Source organism: Mustela nigripes, chromosome 6 (assembly GCF_022355385.1).
Source record: "Mustela nigripes isolate SB6536 chromosome 6, MUSNIG.SB6536, whole genome shotgun sequence".
NCBI classification, from domain to species: Eukaryota; Metazoa; Chordata; class Mammalia; order Carnivora; family Mustelidae; genus Mustela; species Mustela nigripes.
In genome coordinates this window covers 105,416,297-105,432,769 of record NC_081562.1, presented here as the reverse complement: position 1 = coordinate 105,432,769, position 16,473 = coordinate 105,416,297, and the positions used below count along the sequence as shown (strand labels likewise).

The following is a 16,473-nucleotide window of genomic DNA, read 5'->3' as shown; positions in this document are numbered from 1 at the left end:
AAATACTCTGATAATACAAAATACTCAAGTTCATCTGACATCTAGTAGAACTAAAAAAGCTATGTGAGACGTGTACTGAGGGTGCCTGGGTGGCTCAGTCACTTGCGCCTCCAACTCTTGATTTCAGCTCAAGTTGTGACCTCAGGGTCCTGGGTCAAGCCCTGCATCAGGCTCCCTGCTCAGCGGGGAGTCTGTTTATTGCCCTCTTCCTCCACCCCTCCCCGGAGTCATACAGATATGCACCCTGCCAATAAATAAATAAGTAAATAAATAGCCATGTATGTTGTTAATAAATTCCCTGGGATAGGTAACCTATTGATTTCACAAATATTTATGTGTTAATTAATAAAACTAAAGTTGATTCCCAGATATAGGCAATAATTATATTTTTATTTTAGGTTTTAGATGTTATTCTAAATAGCAAAATTCACATATACACCTTCACAAAACAAGAATGTATAGGCATGCTCCATATAAAAAACTGCTGTAACCTCAGCTCCAACATGTAAAAAGTCTGTAAGTCATCACTACCATTTTTAAAACAAGAAAAAGTTAAAAAACTGAAAATCAATTACTTTTCTGGGACCTATCAGAGAACTAAGGTCAAAGGGCAAACTACATCTTTGAAATCAAGAGTCACAGTTGAAATCTACCCAACTAGAGCAAAGCTGTTGGTAGAAACACTTCAATGGTGACTTTGAGGAATTACTAGAGGCTGAGTGTGGATGAGCATGACAGTGAGCATGACAGTAGTAGAAGCTGCAGTTTTAGGGCAAACTCACCTTATTTTGATGGACTTTAATATCCAGAAACCCCACCAGGTTCTCAAAGTGAAGAACTGACAAAAATCCCTTTGGGTTCTGGTAAGGCTGTGGGCAGGAGTAATTGTGAAATATGCCCAAACTATACTCTACCCAAACACAGAGCCTCCAGGAGCAAAGATTTTAACAGAGTTTAATCCCACCTAGCAGACAGGCATTTCTCTCATTCTACCCCCTCTAAGGTCACAGCCAGGGACAAAGGCTCATAAAAGACCAAAGACTTAATCACGAGACTATAGAAAGTTTATCTTCCCCCACATCTTACCACCACACCAATAGGGCTCCAATATAATAACAAAGGATAACAGCTGAAAGAGCTACAAGATGCAAACTCTTTCTGAAGAGAGAAACCCAAAGTAAAAGAGATGAGAATACTAGAGGAATTTGAAGCCTCTGGCACCTATAGCTACAGCAAACATTAAATACAGCTCAACTCCTAGCCAGATTAAAACCTTACACATAGGCCTATTTACCCACTATCTAATACAACATACCTGCCTTTCAACAAAAAAATTATAAGGTGTGCTAAAAGAAAAGACACAGTCTGAAAAGACAGAGCAAACATAAGAACCTGATCAGATATTTGACACTGATGTTGGAATTAATCAGACATGAAATTTAAAATAACTGATTAACAGTTAAGGTCTCTAATGGGGAAAGTAGGCAATATAAAAAATAGATCGGTAATACAATCAGAGAGGTGGACACTCTAAGAAAGAATCAAAAGGAAATTCTAGGTATAAAAAACACAAGAAAAATTAATGCCTTTCATGGACGCTTTTAGTAGACTGGATATGGTTGAAGAAAGAATCAGTAAGCTTAAAGATAAGTCAACAGAAACTTCCCAAAATGGAGGCGCCTGAGTGGTCAGTTGAGTATCTGGCCGCAGCTCAGGTCATGATCTCAGGGTTCTGGGACTGAGCCCCACATTAGGCTCCCTGCTCAGCAGGGAGTTCGCTCACCCCTCTCCCCCTGCCCCATCCCCTTCTGCGTGTGCTATCAAATGAATAAAATCTTAATGAAGAAAGGAAGGAAGGAAGGAAGGAAGGAAGACAGACAGACATAGGGAAGGAGGCAGGGACTTCCCAAAATAAAATGGAAAGAGAAAAAAATAATAAGAAGAACAGTACAGAACATTCAGGAACTATGGAGCAATTTCAGAATGTGTAACATACACATAACTGGAATATGAAAAGGAAAAGAAAGAAGAAGAAATACTGTAAGTAATAATGGCTGAGAATTTTCCAAAATTATGGATACACACCAAATCAGGAAGTTCAGAACACCAGGCAATATAAATTCTATACATCTATACAAAGACACACCATATTAAAAATGCAGAAAGTGAAAGACAAAAAAGCTTAAAAGAAGTCAGAGGGGGAAAAAACATTTTATCTATAGAACAACAATGTTAAGAACTACAGTAGATTTCTCATCAGAAATCACTTAAGAAGAAAGCAGAGTGAAACGTTTAAAGTGTCCAATCTAGAAACCCACGTCCAGTGTTGTCATCTCTCAAAAGTGAACAAGAAATAGAGATTTTCTTAAATAAAAACTAAGAAATTCATAGCCAGGAGACCTACCCTGCAAAAATATATTAAAAGAAATTCTTCAGAGGGCACCTGGGTGGTTCAGTCAATTAAGCCTCTGACTCTTGATTTCGGCTCAGGTCACGATCTCAGGGTTGTGAGATGGAGCCATGCGCTGGGAGTACAGCCTACTTAAGTCTTACTCTCCCTCTGCCCCTCCCCCACAACTCATGCACTCTGGCACACGCTCTCTCTCTCAAAAAAAAAAAAAAAAGTTGTCAGGCAGAAATAAATTATATAGGTCAGAAACTCACATATATATATAAAAGGGAACTGGAGAAGGAAAAGCTAAAACTACATCTTATATAGAAAGCTATATAAATATATATTTATATACAGAAAGCTAAAACTAAAGCTTTTTATTATTCTTATTCTTCACCTAAAAGGTAATACTTTCAAGTAATAACAGTAATGTACTGGGTGATTATTGTACATGGATAAATGAAATGAATGATAACAGTGTTATCAGGGAAGGAAGGAAGGAGCTGGGAGTATTCTGTTATATGTACCTGCATGACATATAAAGTGGGATAACATTTTTTGAAAATGAATTTAGATTAAAAATGTTTTACTGCATTTTTTTTTGATATGACACCAAAAGCACAGACAACAAAAGCAAAAACAGGTAAACTGCATCCAACTAAAAAGCTTCTATACAGCAAAGAAAACTATCGACAAAATAAAAAGGCAGCCTACGGAATGGGAGAAAATATTTGTAAACCTTATAGCTGACAGGGGGTTAGTATTCAAAATATATAAGGAACTCATACAACTTAATAGCACAGACACAAGTAATACAAATAATCCCATTAAAACGGGTGAAGGACCTGAACAGATAGATACTCTTCCAAAGAAGACAGACCAATAGCCAAGAGGTACGTGAAAAGTAGTAGCTCAATGTCACTAACCACCAAGGAAATGCAAATCAAAACTACAATGAGATAACAACTAACATCTGTTAGAATGTCTATCATCAAAAAGACTAGACGGGCTCCTGGGTGGCTCAGTGGGTTAAGCCTCCACCTTCGGCTCAGGTCACAATCTCAGGGTCCTAGGATTGAGCCCCACATGGGGCTCTCCGCTCCGCAGGGAGCCTGCTTCCCCCACCCCCGCCCCGCCTGCCTCTCTGCCTACTTGTGATTTCTCTCTGTCCAATAAATAAATAAAATCTTAAAAAAAAAAAGTCTAGAAATAAGAGTTAGGAAGAGTATGAAGAAAAAGGAACTCTTGTACCCTGTTGGTGTGAATGCAAATTCATACAGCCATTATAAAAACAGTATGATGACACCTTCGCAGAAATTCTTGAATGGAGCTACTGTGTGATCCAGCAACTAAAAGAAATGAAATCACTATCTCAAAGAGATACCTGCACTCTCATGCTCATTGCAGCATTTACTCACAAGAGCCAAATACTGAAAGAATCTAAGTGTCCATCAATAGATGAATGGATAAAGGAAATACAATTTGTGTGTGTATACTGAAATATTATTTAATCATAAAAATAAAGGAAATCCTGCCATTTGTGACAACATGAATGAATATGGGGGACATTATGCTAAGTGAAATTGAGCTAGACACAGAAAGACAAATACTGCATGATCTCACTTATATGTAGAATCTAAAAAAGTGGAATTTATAGAAGCAAAATAGAATGGTGGTTGTCAGGAGCTGGAGGGTGGAAAAGTGAGGACATGCTAATCAAAGGAAGGGTACAAATTTTCAGTTGTAAGATCAATAAGCTCCAGGAATTTAACATTTAGGATGCCAGGAATTTAACATTTAGGATGGTGACCATACTTACTAATACTATATTATATACCTGAAATTTGCTAAGAGTATTAAAAAGTTCTCTCAACACAAAAAAATAAAACAGTAATATGTGAAGTAATGAATGTGTTAACTAGTTTGACTGTGGTCATCACTTCACAATGTATACACAAATCATCATGTTGTACACCTTAAATATATACAATTTTTAGTTGCTAATTATATCTCAATAAAGTTGGAGGATAAGTCAAAATGTATATGGCAAACTCTAGGGTAATCACTTGAGAAGATTTAAGAAATATAACTGATATGTTAAAAGGAACAAGAAAATGGAATTATAAAAAATGCCCAATTAAAAGAGGGGAGAAAAGCACAAAACAAATGAAACATACAGAAAACTAAAGTAATAACCTCCCTATTGGAGTTGGGCACTGTGAAAGAAGTATAATAGGAAAATATCAGTAATGAATTAAAATGAAAGAAACAATAATCCAGAATGAAACAAGGGAAAATATGAAAAGAAAATTGGCCAATAGTAAAATAAATAAATTTCAAGTAGGGGAAAGCCATCAACCTCCTCTACCCAAAGATAACTTTGGTTTTTTTCATAAGCTTAAATTTAAAGTCCAAGATATAAGAGACTATGGTAACAAAGAAGTTAAAAATAAACAAACAGAAGAAAATGTGGGATTGTCACGAACAAGGGAGTTTAGAATATTAATGAATAATATCACTCTTGATAGTTACTCCTCTGTTACATAAAATACATATAAGCAGCTTCATCTTCGATATTCAGGTATAAAATAAGAAATTACCTCCACCTTTTCAGTGAGGAAAAATAGCCAGCCATCAAATCTGAATTGGTCATAATCAAAATCTGCAATCTCACAAATAGAATTCTCCTACTTATTCACAAGTAACTTTAAGATATTAGATTTTCTTTCTTTTTCTTCACCTAAAAGTAACATTTTAAAGTAATAGCAGTTTAATATACTGGGTGATTATTGTTTTTAAACATGATTTTACTTTTGACATATCCTACATGTAAGGGTATCATGTTGAATACACCCAATATATGGAAGGAGAACAAGACTTAAAGTGTCGAGACTAGGCTGCACCCTTTCTCATTAGTCATCAATACTGAGTTGGCCTCAATAGTTGAGACTAACTGAACTGGCCTCAGTTAATGTAACTGCTCAAACTGTAACTATAAACTGATCACAGAGTTGGTAGCTCAGAGATTAAAAATATGAAAGTGTTTTGAAAACTATAAATTGCCATATAAATCTTAGAGGGAAATAAATCAAAGAAATTGAAAACAAATATATGTCCCACATCCTAATACTTGGCAGCATGGGTGACTATCATTGCTAAATTACCTCCTTCTAGGAGGCTTAGTGCTAATGGAAGGAACATATCAGAAAATTAAGATTTTTACACTGTCTTATACTTTGTCCATAAAGGGGCTGCATTTTTTAATCTTTCTCTGATCTGTCAATTCTCTAAAATTTTGAGGATTCTCAGTAGTAAAATAAAACAAGACAAGAACATTAAGAGAACTAATGAAGGTATAAATGATATTTTGAACTAGGGGGGAATATTACACCACTGGCAAATTATTACACATTGAACACTGCAGAGCTCTCTACTACGTTCTTATTTAAAGCAAAGTAAGAAAAGTGGAAAAATTTTCTTTAACCTTTTTCAATTGTGATTCCATTTTCAGACACTCTTCCTTCTTCTGTTCCAAAGCAATCTCCAGTGTCTTAAGCCGTGAGTCCTTTTTCAGTCCTGAGGAAGCCAGCGAAGAAGCATGCTCTTTCAGATCCAGGAGTGAAGCCTGAAAGAAGCAAAACATGTCTAGAATACTCAGTACAAACAAAATGGAAATGTAAATTTTAAAATTTATTATCTTGGTGGCTTATAGTTGCTCTTTATTACTATATACTGACACTTCCATTTCAAGAACATTCATGAAATATAAAACAGCGTCAGCTTCAGCTTCTGAGTCCTAACTAAAGCTTAATTCCCAAGAAATACCAACTGAACTGTGATTTAAAGAGTTCTACCAATACATATTCATTCCCATAAATTAAATGAAAGTAGATCAAGTTTCATGAATGAAACTAGTCATTAGCAGTAGTACTCACTACTAGTTACTGCTGTAGCTACAGTGACTTAAATATAAAATACTTTTCCCTTTGAAAAGGAAAGTTCTACTAGAAACTTAAATATCTATAAACTGTCTTAAAGATAACCAGAAATAAAATCCAAGAGTGCCCTAAAGCTCAGGCATTATTACATGATCACAGGCAGTATTTTTTACTATTTGGGTCACATTAACAGGACCTTCCAAAAGCAAGACCAAAATATACTAAGTAATCTAATTAGTCAGCAATTACTTATGATTTCTCTGCCGATACTGAGATGTACTTTAAGAGATATTATAAATACACAGCCCTCCATTACATAAAATTTTGTTTATCACCCTTCTTACCATTAGCATAGCATTTCCATGTGTGACAGCTTCAGTTATTTTAGGATCTATAAAAATGTCATTAACGAGTAAGAAACCAATATAACATATCGAAAAAGCTAAAGACTTAGGAAATGAATGATCCAATCTATTATGTCTCTGCAAAGCTTGCCATAATTCCCCTTAATATCTTCTAAAAAGCCCTGTTGTAAGAATATTAAGGAAAATCTTCCATCAAATACATTTTTTCTGCATTATGTAAACGCCAACAACATATACATACAATGCACTAAGCAAACCAAATCATTCTATTTTGGTGATCTTAACCTCTTTTTCTGAGAGGTCGCCTTGCAATAAGCTGACTTTTTCTTTCAAATCTTTAAGATCTTTTTTGTAGTTATCAATTTCCTCTTGCTTCTCTCGTTCATCTCTGTCCCGCTGCTCCTTTAAGCGTTCAATTGTCCGCTCCTGATGAGAGAACACATCAATATGTAAGAAAATTCCTTTCATACTTATATTATATGACCCTAATTCAGCTTTCAGCTGATAAAATTTCACATTTTCATGCTCCATTCAAAATACAGGGATAAGCTGTTAATAATCAACTTTTCAAGGAATTCACTCTTCCTACCTCTCTTGCAATAACAAAGATGTAGCTTTGCTCTTTGATTCCCCTAGGTTTCTTTTCCTATAATCTCAAATAGTATTAGAAGTCCTTTTGAAAAAATCCCCTTTTTTCAATTCCCAATAACAAAAACTTAACACACACACACACAGACCTAAGACTGATAAGTAACACATATTTTTTATATGTAACTCACATGTTGCCCACAGACAATGGAAATGACTCACAATTTGCATATCAAAAAGGAAGAGATTTGGGAGATTACGATATGTTGAATTAAAGCGTAAAAAAGGGGAGGGGGGCAAGGGGGAGATGGGCACCTGGGTGTCTCAGTCAATTAAGTGTCTGCCATCAGCTCAGGTAATGATCCCAAGTTCCTGGGATCGAGTCCCACATTGGGCTCCCTGCTCAGTGGGGAGCCTGCTTGTCCCTCTCCTTCTGTTCCTCCCACCCTCCCCCTCCTCCCCCTGCTTTCTCAGTTCTCTCTCTCTCTCTCTCTCTCTCTCTCTCAATCTCTCCAATAAATAAATAATCTTTTTTTAAAAAGGGTGGAGGGACAGTCCATTAAAACTTCTGTCAACAGATACTCGGTAAGTCTGAAAGTTGAAGCAATTTAAGTATATTTCTGGTTATTATTTCTGACTATATCCAGGGATCAAGCCTTGATCCCTGGCACATACCCTGAAGCTTGTGAGTCCAAGAGACTTAAGGAACAGTGACCCTATTCCTTTAAAAAAATCCAATTACAATGCACCACCAAGATTCCTTAAACCTCCTTCTAATACATTAACACCTAACTGGCTGGGCCACTTCTTTATTATGTCAACCATTTCTGAAAACGTAGGTTTGCTCATAAACGTGAAATGAAGTAGCTGGGCCAAGACTAGAAAAACAACAAGTGTGTTTCTGTTGATAACTAAAATCCCAGATTTTATTAGGTACTACCATGGTACAGTAAAGGAGAACTAATTATATATTGCTTCCTAATGGTTAATGTCTGATATTTTCACATCCCCAAGTTCAAACAGATGAGATAAATAAAAAGTACTTTTCTTTTCGTTCAGGAGACAGTAAGTGGGAACTTATGGCTTAGTCTTTAGAAATTTCAGCCAATGGGGGCAGCTGGGTGGCACAACTGGTTAAGAGTCTGACTCTTGGTTTCTGCTCTGGTTATGATCTCAGGATGGTGAGATGGAGCCCTACATCAGGCTCCTAGCTCAGTGTAGAGTCAGCTTGAGTTTATTTCTCCCTCTCCCTCTCTGCCCCTCCCCCCACTCTATTAATATTTAATATTTACATTAATAGATATTTAATATATCTATTAAAGTAAAGAGGAAGGAAAGAAGAAGGAAAGGAGAGGGGAAAACTTTCAGCCACTGCTCTCCAGTGTGAAATCCATTTTGCCTAGCAACAGATGCTTAAGTTGACAAAAACAAAATGGCTTTTCTATCCCTTTATACTATCTACAACAGCAATATTACAGAAAACTCTTTTCTCTTTTGCCCTAAGGGATTTCTTCTGCCTTTTAAATCCAAGTCTCATTACTAAATTTAACATTAATGAGAAAGAAGAGCAAATGTGTCTACAAAGGGTCCAAACCTGTTACTCACTTTCTCAGCAAGGGCCTCCTCCAAAGTTGTCAAGGCAGTGTCAGTGTTGGTAGTGTCAGCCTGCAAGGATTTGACCCGTTCTTTCAAGCTGCTCATTTGCTTTTCCTTATCTCTAAGTTGCTCTTGAAGATTTTCAATCTAAGTGTGGGGGAAAAAAAGGAAATTAAAAGAAATACAAATAGTCACAATAAAAATCATTTTACGTTAGAAATAGATCAGGGCTGTCTCTGAATGTGTGTTCCACAGAAATAATTTAATACTAAGGGTCTCCAAACTGAATGCAAAATTTAAAAGACAGAATTTAGAGCCAGAACACAGAAAAGACACACATGTAGCTATGGACATATATGCATATATATAAATCTCTCAAAAAATAAGGAAAGTAGCTAGAGAGAAAAGAGCCAACATTTAGAGATGGGATTGAGAGTGGAAAGATAGGAAAGACAAGAGAAATGGGATAACTTCGGGAGGAGTCAAGATGGCGGAGAAGTAGCAGGCTGAGACTACTTCAGCTAACAAACAATCAGCTAGATAGCATATCTAAAGACTGCAAACACCTACAAATCCAACGGCAGATGGAAGAGAAGAAGAACAGCAATTCTACAAACAGAAAATCAACCACTTTCTGAAAGGTAGGACTGGCGGAGAAGTGAATCTAAGGCGAAGGGAAGATAGACCCTGGGGGGAGGGGCCGGCTCCCGTCAAGCTACGGAGCAACAGTGCACAAAATCGGGACTTTTATTTTTTTTTTTTTTTTTAAAGATTATTTATTTATTTATTTGACAGAGAGAGATCACAAGTAGGCAGAGAGGCAGGCAGAGAGAGAGAGAGGAGGAAGCAGGCTCCCTGCTGAGCAGAGAGCCCGATGCGGGACTCGATCCCAGGACCCTGAGATCATGACCTGAGCCGAAGGCAGCGGCTTAACCACTGAGCCACCCAGGCGCCCAATCGGGACTTTTAAAAGTCTGTTCCACTGAGGGACATCGCTCCAGAGGCTAAACCGGGGCGAAGCCCACACGGGGTCAGCGTGGCCTCAGGTCCAGCAGGGACACAGAAGGATCGTGGGTGTCTGAGCGTAGCAGACCTTACTGGTATTACAACAGGGAAGCCGGCTAAAGAGACAGCCGACAGTGAGCTCACAGCTCAGAGTTACCTTGAATCGGTCACGGGCTTGGTGAGCTCGGAATGCGGCGGGAGGCCACAGAGACGGGAGTAATCGGGCGCTGTTCTCTGAGGGCACACTGAGGAGTGGGGCCCCAGGCTCTCGGCTCCTCCAGGCCAAAGACCAGGAGGCCGCATTTTCATTCCCGTCCACTGGAACTCTACGGATAGCGCTCAGGGAACAAAAGCCCCCGAAAGGAAACCCCAGCAGCTTACTCAGCCTGGCCGGTGCAACTCCGCCTGGGGCAAAGATGCTTGAGAATCACTACACCAGGCCCCTCCCGCAGAAGATCAACAAGAAATCCAGCCAGGACCAAGTTCACCTACCAAGGAGTGCAGTTTCAATAACAAGGAGAGCAGCGGAATTCCAAGGAGGAGAAAGCAAAGCACGGAACTCATGGCTTTCTCCCGGTGATTACTTAGTCTTGTACTTAATTTTTTTTTCTTTTTCAATTTTTTTTCTCTTCTTCTGCTAAATATTTTTTAACTTTTACCCTTTTCAACGTTTTTTTAACTAGTTTATCTAATATATATATTTTTCTTTTTTATACTATTTCTTTATTCGTTTTTTTTTAAAATTGCTTTTTTTTTCTTTTTTTTCTGAACCTCTTTTTATCCCCTTTCTCCACTCCAACCCCCCACGATTTGGGGTCTCTTCTGATTTGGTTAAAGGATATTTTCCTGGGGTTGTTGCCACCCTTTTGGTATTTTACTTGCTCCTTCATATACTCTTATCTGGACAAAATGACAAGGCGGAAAAGTTCACCACAAAAAAAAGAACAAGAGGCAGTACCAAAGGCTAGGGGCCTAATCAATACAGACATTGGTAATATGTCAGATCTAGAGTTCAGAATGACAATTCTCAAGGTTCTAGCCGGGCTCGAAAAAGGCATGGAAGATATTAGAGAAACCCTCTCGGGAGATATAAAAGCCCTTTCTGGAGAAATAAAAGAACTAAAATCTAACCAAGTTGAAATCAAAAAAGCTATTAATGAGGTGCAATCAAAAATGGAGGCTCTCACTGCTAGGATAAATGAGGCAGAAGAAAGAATTAGCGATATAGAACCCCAAATGACAGAGAATAAAGAAACTGAGCAAAAGAGGGACAAACAGTTACTGGACCACGAGGGGAGAATTTGAGAGATAAGTGACACCATAAGACATATTGCCCTCGACCCGCAAGGACGACAAGAAGCCCCAGTTCAGATGTATCTTCTCTCTCTTTATTTCTGTAAGTCTACACACTTATATACGTTTACATGACCAATCAGCGAGCAGGGTACAGGAGGGAGCGAATCAGGCTGTGCACCTAAACAAACAACTTCGCTAGCAACCAATGCTGTTTACTTCCTCTTTGGGCGTTCCACTTAGTCTCACGAGGCAATCCTAACCTGGCAACTAGCCAGGCGCCATCTTTTAATGGTGGAGGCCGCCCTGGCCAGGGGCCTGCCTCCGACATCACGAAACAACATTAGAATAATTGGGATTCCAGAAGAAGAAGAGAGAGAAAGGGGAGCAGAAGGTATACTGGAGAGAATTATTGGAGAGAACTTCCCCAATATGGCAAAGGGAACAAGCATCAAAATCCAGGAGGTGCAGAGAACGCCCCTCAAAATCATTAAGAATAGGTCCACACCCCGTCACCTAACAGTAAAATTTACAAGTCTTAGTGACAAAGAGAAAATCCTGAAAGCAGCCCGTGAAAAGAAGTCTGTAACATACAATGGTAAAAATATTAGATTGGCAGCTGACTTATCCACAGAGACCTGGCAGGCCAGAAAGAGCTGGAATGATATATTCAGAGCACTAAACGAGAAAAACATGCAGCCAAGAATACTATATACAGCTAGGCTATAACTGAAACTAGAAGGAGAGATTAAAAGCTTCCAGGACAAACAAAAACTGAAAGAATTTGCAAACACCAAACCAGCTCTATAGGAAATATTGAAAGGGGTCTTCTAAGCAAAGAGAGAGCCTAAAAGTAGTAGATCAGAAAGGAACAGGACAACATACAGTAACAGTCATCTTACAGGCAATACAATGGCACTAAATTCATATCTCTCAATAGTTACCCTGAATGTTAATGGGCTAAATGCTCCAATCAAAAGACACAGGGTATTAGAATGGATCAAAAAACAAAATCCATCTATATGTTGCCTAAAAGAAACTCATTTTAAAACCAAAGACACCTCCAGATTTAAAGTGAGGGGGTGGAAAAGAAGTTACCATGCTAATGGACATCAGAAGCAAGAAGGAGTGGCAATCCTTATATCAGATCAATTAGATTTTAAGCCAAAGACTATAATAAGAGATGAGGAAAGACACTATATCATACTCAAAGGACCTGTCCAACAAGAATATCTAACAATTTTAAATATCTATGCCCTCAACGTGGGAGCAGCCAACTATATAAACCAATTAATAACAAAATCAAAGAACACATCAACAATAATACACTAATAGTAGGGGACTTTAAACTCCCTTCACTGAAATGGACAGATCATCCAAGCAAAAGATCAACAAGGAAATAAAGGCCTTAAATGACACACTGGACCAGATGGACATCACAGATATATTCAGAACATTTCATCCCAAAGCAAACGAATACACATTCTTCTCTAGTGCACATGGAACATTCTCCAGAATAGATCACATCCTCGGTCCAAAATCAGGCCTCAGCTGGTATCAAAAGATTGGGATCATTCCCTGCATATTTTCAGACCACAATGCTCTGAAGCTGGAACTCAATCACAAGAGGAAATTTGGAAAGAACCCAAATACATGGAGACTAAACAGCATCCTTCTGAAGAAAGACAACTATCATATGATCTCCCTGATGTGAGGAAGTGGAGATGCAACATGGGGGCCTTAAGGGGGTAGGAGAAGAATAAGTAAAACAAGATGGGATTAGGAGGGAGACAAACCATAAGTGACTCTTAAATCTCACAAAACAAACTGAGGGTTGCTGGGGGGAGGGAGGTCGGGAGAAGGGGGGTGGGGTTATGGACATTGGGGAGGGTATGTGCTATGGTGAGTGCTATGAAGTGTGTAAACCTGGCAATTCACAGACCTGTACCCCTGGGGATAAAAAATATATATTTATTTTTAAAAATAAAAAATTATATATAAAAAAAGAAATGGGATAACTTCAATAATGACACTGTAAATCACTTCACAGTGAATTAGAGCAAGATAGTAAGAAAGACAAATCAGCTCTATAAAGAAAAACTGTTCTTAAATGCTAGTGTAAAAATATATTTTTATATCACCTTTTATGTAAACGTGAAGCATTTTCAATGAAATTCCTTATTGTAGATATTCATTCCTTCATACACATCTATATGCATTCATTTACTCAAGGAGGTATTTACCAAATTCTTTATTATATTGCAAGGCACTAGTGGGTACAAAGAAAAATGAATAGACCAAGTTTTATTATAAGATGGTAAGAGAACTAACCATTATGTAGCTGAATCCAAGCTAAGGATGGTCTTGTGTGCAATCTAAAGAGCACAAATTTTATTCTAGACAGATGGGAACCATTAGGTATTTTTAAGCAAAGAAATGATCTGGTCAGTTCTGCATTTTAGACAGATAATTCTGATGGTTCTGGAGAAAAAAATTTAAGGAGACTTGTATAGAGATGGAAAATAATTAGAGTTTATCAATCCCCCAAGAGATACTGAAGATTAAATGAGCTAAGAGAGATGGGAAAAGAAGGGTTGGGTTGAGAAACATTATAGAGACAGGATGTTATCATGGGAGGTTAAAGTACATATAATGAAAAACACTGAGGAAATAAACATGAAGGAATTGTAGCAAGATAGTCTTAATAAACTAAAAGAAAATAAGGTAATTACTGTAGATCTCACAAACTTCATTCATTCATTCAACACATACTTGAGCTCTTGCTATGTGCCAGAAACTTTTCTCAGTGTTGAGAATATAGAAGTAATCAAAACAGACAAAAATCCCTATCCTCAAAGAGGTAACATCCTAGTACAGCAGACATTAAATGAATGAAATAAACACAGTATGTAAGCTAGAGATAAGTACTATAGAGAAAAATCAAGAAGAGATATAAATTAGTCCATTCTAAACTAATACTAGAGTGAGCTGGTATATTTTACATGGTTTTCAAAAAGGAACATAAATATTATCTCCTTTGAAAAGATCTCCTTTAGAATAAAATGCTCTTTATACTCAATCACACATATACATGTTACATATACATACACAGACTCTCTCCATTCTTTCATCTATCTATATGTATTTATCCCATCTACATTATTAACACTAATCCCTGACCATATCGTAATTCTTTGATACGTGTCTCTACACGTAGACTGGATCCTGCCCCTCATATCTGGCACACACTAGGTGTATGATAAATATCAGTTCATTAATCAGTAAATGAATAATATATAAGCTTAGACTTCTAGAAACTGAATTTAGGCATACACATAAACTCCTGCCAAGAATGGAACAACAAAAGAAGTCTAGATACTGGCTAACAGACACATAAAAAGATGCTCAATATCACTCATCATCAGGGAACTACAAATCCAAACCACATTGAGATACCACCTTAACACCTGTCAGAGTAGCTAAAATTAACAACATAAAAACAGCAGATGTTATCGAGGATGCAGAAAAAGGGCAACCCTCTTACACTGTTGGTGGGAATGCAAACTGGTGCAGCCACTCTGGACAACAGTATGAAGGTTCCTCAAAAAGTAAAAATAGAACTATCCCCCAATACAGCTACTGCACTAATAGGTATTTACCCAAAAGATAGAAAAGTACTGATTCGAAGGGGCACATATATTCTGATGTTTATAGCAGCATTATCTACAATAGCCAAATTATGGAAAGAACCCACATGTCCATCATCTGATGAATGGATAAAGAAGATGTGGTGTACGTACACACACACACACACACACACACACACAGGAATATTATTCAGCCATCAAAAAGAATAAAATCTTGCCATTTGCAATGTTGTGGATGCAGCTAGAGTGTATTGTGCTAAGAGAAATAAGTTAGAGGAAGACAAATACCATGTGATTTCACTCATATGTGAAATTTAAGAAACAAAACAGATGGTCATAGGGGAAAGGAAAAAAGAGAAAGAGAAAGTCAAACCATAAAAGAGACTCTTTTTTTTAAGATTTTTTATGTATTTGACAGAGAGAGAGATCACAAGTAGGCAGAGAGCAGCAGGCAGAGAGAGGGGGAAGCAGGCTCCCTACTGAGTAGAGAGCCCAACATGGGGCTCGATCCCAGGACCCTGAGATCATGACCCAAGCCAAAGGCAAAGGCCTAACCCACTCAGCCAACCCAGGTGCCCCTAAAAGAGACTTTTAACTACAGAAAATAAACTGATGGTTAATAGAGGAGAGGTGGGTGGGGGGGTGGGCTAAACAGACAATGAGTATTAAGGAGGGCACTTATCATGATGAGCACTGCATGTCATATATAAGTGATAAATTACTAAATTCTACTCCTGAAAATATTACACTATATGTTAACTAACCAGAATTTAATAAAAATGACAAACAAAACAGAAGTCTAGATACAACAATCAGATAACTTTCTGCACTAATCAATTTAATATAAGCTCATTAAGTAACTGCCTCATTCTACAGGGAAAGAGAAAAGTCTCTCTCTAGAGTGAATAAGAATTCCACTAGAAGAAAAAATAAGCTATGCTGAAAGATATGGTAACTTCAGACGAAGATATCATAAATGCTGTGTAAGGCCTAGATTTTTATTCTTTAACAATGAAATAATCATACAGGTAAACCACTAAAATGCCTGAAATGGGTTCCAGTCTTTTCAATGCCACTGAAAATTCAAAAGCTGCTGTCGGAGAAAACACCATCACAGAAGAAAATCATTAGTCTTCATTTAATCAACATTTCTATTAGAGTCTCATGTGGATCAATCCTTAGGTAAACTCACAACCAGTAAAGAGAATTTTGCCACTCAAAAATCTAATACTTCATATACACAGAGAACGTCATGTCCTGCTGTTTACATGTTCAACCAGCTACACATGTCATTCCAGTTGCTAACATATAAGCCTTATTAGGCAAAGAAAAGATAAAATCACACTGCTAATTAGACTTTCTTTTCAAGAAAGAGCAATACAAGAGCCATTATTTAAAATAAAATTTCAAAGAACCAACCAAGTTTTACATACAAGAAAACAGATTTTGTTTTACAAGCCCACCTAATACACAAATAGCCCTTACATGCATCATAAGGAGAACACCCTTCTTCCCCCCACCACCATCTTCAGCATCTAAGAAAGAAATTAAAATAAACTACTAACAATACCAATCATACAATTTCTATGTAGTCACACTATTAAAGGAATCCATTCTTCTTTGCAGGCAAAAACTTTTCATAAAATACT

At 37.5% G+C, this 16,473-nt stretch overlaps 1 protein-coding gene across 13 annotated transcripts in view; it reads right to left on the bottom strand.

The window, feature by feature from the left end:
* ERC1 (ELKS/RAB6-interacting/CAST family member 1) overlaps positions 1 to 16,473 on the bottom strand; it is a 552,388-nt gene that overhangs the window by 358,487 nt on the left and 177,428 nt on the right. For all 13 annotated transcript variants that reach the window (XM_059403881.1, XM_059403878.1, XM_059403884.1 and 10 more), the window contains 3 exons: positions 8,889 to 9,026; positions 6,981 to 7,121; positions 5,877 to 6,017 (listed from right to left, as the gene is read on the bottom strand). In XM_059403881.1, the coding sequence (XP_059259864.1) occupies positions 5,877 to 6,017; positions 6,981 to 7,121; positions 8,889 to 9,026 (420 nt within the window). The remainder of the gene's footprint in view (positions 1 to 5,876; positions 6,018 to 6,980; positions 7,122 to 8,888; positions 9,027 to 16,473) is intronic.